The 1,218-nt window shown below is 35.3% G+C and overlaps 1 protein-coding gene across 1 annotated transcript; it reads right to left on the reverse strand.

Moving 5' to 3' along the window:
- Positions 1–226: 226 nt before the first annotated feature.
- On the reverse strand, positions 227–688 carry LOC148763586 (uncharacterized). Its single transcript, XM_088804591.1, has one exon. The coding sequence runs from the start codon at positions 686–688 to the stop codon at positions 227–229; it is 462 nt and encodes a 153-aa protein (XP_088660717.1).
- Positions 689–1,218: the final 530 nt, after the last annotated feature.

A 1,218-nucleotide genomic window follows, 5' to 3' on the forward strand; every position in this document is an offset into this window, starting at 1 on the left:
CTTCAATGCCTTCTAATTTGGGGATGTTACCTTCTTCCTCTATTAGGGTTTTTTTTTTCTTTTGCCTCATTTGAGCCTTTGAAAAAGAAACAAAAAGTAAAGCTCTTTTTTCCTTTTTAATGGAGCTCTCTATCATGTCCAGCATGTTCAGAAGTTTAGGAAAAGTCACTTCCAAATGGTTCATATGGAAGTTCAACATGAACTAATTGAAGTTGTCAAGAAGAGACTATAGAACTAAGTCAGTACTCAACTCATGATCTATCACCATTACTAATTGTCCAATCCTCTCAATGAGTTTAATCATCTTTAATATGTGGGGTCTAACAGAACTCCCATCTGCCATCTTGCACTGAAACAATTCCTTAGATATCTCATATCTTTTACTGTGCCTTTCCTTCCAAAACAGTTCTCTAAGGTGAAGAATTATGCATTGGACATCCATGCTGGCTAGCATACTGGCTAGCATCACGCATGCTACCTGATGATCATCATCCTTATGACGTTGATATGCCTCTTTATCCTCAGCACTACCATCATTAGCAAGGACTGATGGAATAGGTGTGTCAAGGACATGTGATATCTTCTCTTGTTTCAAGACGATCTTGAGGTTTTGATACCAATTCAGGAAGTTTGGGCCAATGAGTTCGTTTACATCCAAGATGCTCCGAAGTGACAAGTTGTTAGCCATGTATATAGATTATGTCTGAATAGATAAGATAAAAGCAATAAGTATAATCACACATAAACTATTTAAAACAAGGCTTTGAAATTTTAAATAGGTCACCCACTATTTTATATGCAAAATTACAACCCTCAAAGTCATTCCAAAAACTTTCTTCTAGGAACTTTCTAGTGGCCTAGGATGTCGTTCAACTTACCATGACCTTGAGTGTGCTCAATAAGCCATGATATGCCTAATTAGGTAGATAACTTAGTTTATTGATCACATCTCTATGTAACTCCTAGATCAGCTAGTGTTGACTCCATATGTTTTTGATGAAAACAAAACATTCCTTGTTTATTAATGTCTAACTTCACTATTTAAGTGTGTAGGATAAAGTTAATTCCCTTAGTAAAATGAATGATTAAAAACAAGATCATATAATAAATAGGTTAATCAGTTGAAGTGTGAAAGATGAAAAGAGCTAGTGAAGATAGGGCTTGTGCAGCTAATTATCAAAAAGCCTTAATCAATTAAGGAATCCTGGGCTACAAGTT

Source organism: Theobroma cacao, chromosome 3 (genome assembly GCF_053813885.1).
Source record: "Theobroma cacao isolate CCN51 chromosome 3, ASM5381388v1, whole genome shotgun sequence".
In the NCBI taxonomy this organism is placed as follows: domain Eukaryota; kingdom Viridiplantae; phylum Streptophyta; class Magnoliopsida; order Malvales; family Malvaceae; genus Theobroma; species Theobroma cacao.

Bases quoted from the DNA above. Each gene is read 5' to 3' on its own strand.
- LOC148763586 (XM_088804591.1), bottom strand. From the start codon at position 688: ATGGCTAACAACTTGTCACTTCGGAGCATCTTGGATGTAAACGAACTC.